At 37.4% G+C, this 2,514-nt stretch overlaps 1 protein-coding gene across 1 annotated transcript in view; it reads right to left on the bottom strand.

Moving 5' to 3' along the window:
- LOC106011117 overlaps positions 1 to 2,514 on the bottom strand; it is a gene marked incomplete at its 5' end in the record, with an annotated part of 22,232 nt that overhangs the window by 5,628 nt on the left and 14,090 nt on the right. The window contains 1 exon segment of the mRNA XM_013079607.1: positions 2,075 to 2,250. Within this exon segment, the coding sequence (XP_012935061.1) occupies positions 2,075 to 2,250 (176 nt within the window).

Here is a 2,514-nt window from a genome sequence, read left to right as displayed (position 1 = left end):
CTTTCCAGCTCTTAGGGTCTGAGGAAAAAGTTTTTTAAAAAGAAATATTTTGAAAATATATAAATTATGAGCATTTTAAAATGAATATTTAATTAAACGATAATTTGTTTCAAATTAATTGTGCTTCCTTTTAGTGATGCAGTGTCAATTGCAGCCACAGCTGCTATTGAAAGTAAATGAAATAATGTCACGGCGCGGTGGAATCAGGCGCTCGTCAATTTCTAGGCATGAGGGGTTATTGGTATCATCATAAATCTTTTTCATTCATATTGCTTTTGTTTGGTTTTTTAATACCCATCTGTCTTTAATAGAAGTCAAACTATTTGCTATTGAATAACTGCGATGGGGGTCTTTTAGTGTCAGACGTAAAATAACGAGAAAATGCCTCCCAAAGCTAACTGACTCCCAAAGCTTGTGTGTCCTTACTGAATACATATTTCTAATCTTTCTTTTTGCCTTTGATCAACATTTTTATTAATTAAAGATTCACAAAATAAACGTTTTTTATGGACATAGAACGTGCATAGCTGAAAAGAAACCTGAAATATCAAAAGGAAAAGAAAAAAAAATTGCCCAACGTGCGGGAAAATGCCGTTCTCTTTGGTTTCATTATTTTGTCGAGCATCTGATTTCACTACGATGCAAACACACATACGTCTAAACATTTATGTTATGAGGATGCCGCTGTTAGAGGAACGTTTCCAGGATCTACATAGAGTAGACAGTCCTTGCCTTGAGTTGCCGAAAATCCCTGTCAAGTGGCATATTATTGTGTTCTTCCGGTAACAGAAGAATGGGCAGCGTCATTATGCTGTTAGATACAACTTATTTATATGCACGTGCTTTAAATAAGATAAAATACATCTTTGTTGTCCAGATTCTGGCACATTGGTTTAGTGTTTCACCACGTACACATGACACACACACACACACACACACACACACACACACACACACACACAAACATGCACACACACGCATACACACATGCATGTGCACACCCATACACACACACACACACACACACACACACACGCACACACTCATCCCTCACGCATCCTCTCATCCACACACATCTGTGCATATATCTATTGTAATATATTGTATGCTTGCACTCACAAACAGGTTCACAGTCACATGCAATATATAAATAAAAAGTAATTATAAACATTAGAAATGTTAAACTAGATATGTACTCAGTATTCTGATTGTTACTCAATGGTATTCTGATATTGCATGCTTTAAAAGTTATAAGAATACATTGTCCTTATATCAAGATAATTAAGATGGTAGAAGTTTAATGGATAATGGTAAGAATGACCTTCTGTATCTTTCTTTGTTGCAGATCAGAAGCCTAGGTCTTTTACTTCTGACTGATATTTTTATTTGAGTGAACAAGGGGTGTTCGTTGTCCAAAATGATGGAATTCATTTTTCTAGAGCAAGCGATAATGTATAATTCATCGAAGTAGGGGAATGCAGATGTTGACATTTTGCATGCTTTACGTATTAATCGATTCAATTTTTCTATATTTTGTTGTCTTGTGTTCCCGGCTTATGCTTTCACACAGAAACTAATCATACTTTCTATGGTTGAGTGGAAAAATATGGACATCAATGATTTATCAACTTTAGAATACATGAGCTTGCTCAGAAAAAAATAGTCTTTTGCTTACTTTTTATGCAGGAGAGAAGTGTGGGTATGCCAGTGGATTTGTTGTCTTTGTAACACTCAAATACTTTATAATCTGACACATGCTCGACGTTTTCATTTTTAATTTCGAGTGGTTGCAGGGGCAATTTCTTCTTTTTTCTTCTAAAATCAAGTAGAATTGTGTGGCTGTTTGCCGCTCTCCTTTCCCCAACAAAAAAAAATCGCTCTGGGAACATGTGGCTTTGCAAATTGAGCTTTTACACCTCCGAATATTGACACACAGCGAACAATTCAGGATTGTTTTTTTGTGTGTGTGGGGGGGGGGGAGGAGGGGGTATTTTATAGTTACCCTCCCTGCCGTCAAACAACATGCAATTGGTTTAAATAATGGCTTCGGGGACAGAGAGAATGATGCACCGACCTGTTACTATGATCCTCTTGACAGAACGGGTGGTGGTGTCGTTGACCCACACTGTCGCAGATTGGTACGACGTACAGGTCATATGATGGCTGCGACAGGCTGGCCCGGTAGGGCTTAATTTCACCCTGTAATATCCTCCTGACACGTCTTCAAACTTGACACTGTGCTGCCCTTTGTGTACCTGGAATGGAAATACAAATTCGAGTTTAAAGTGAAAAAAATCCCATAACTACTAACAAAAACAAACAAACAAACAAACAAACAAACAAACAAACAAACAAACATACGTGAAGTGTGCTTATTCAGGCGAAATGAACGCTACGAAAACAGAACAATAGTTCGATTGAAACAAATTCGCTTTGAGGATTATAGTTTTATCTGTTTTGCACACACACACACACACACACACACACACACACACACACACACACACACACATT

The sequence above is a fragment of the Aplysia californica genome, unplaced genomic scaffold, assembly GCF_000002075.1.
Source record: "Aplysia californica isolate F4 #8 unplaced genomic scaffold, AplCal3.0 scaffold00057, whole genome shotgun sequence".
NCBI lineage: Eukaryota > Metazoa > Mollusca > Gastropoda > Aplysiida > Aplysiidae > Aplysia > Aplysia californica.
Note: the sequence above shows the minus strand (reverse complement) of the source record. Positions and strands in the feature narration are given on the sequence as shown.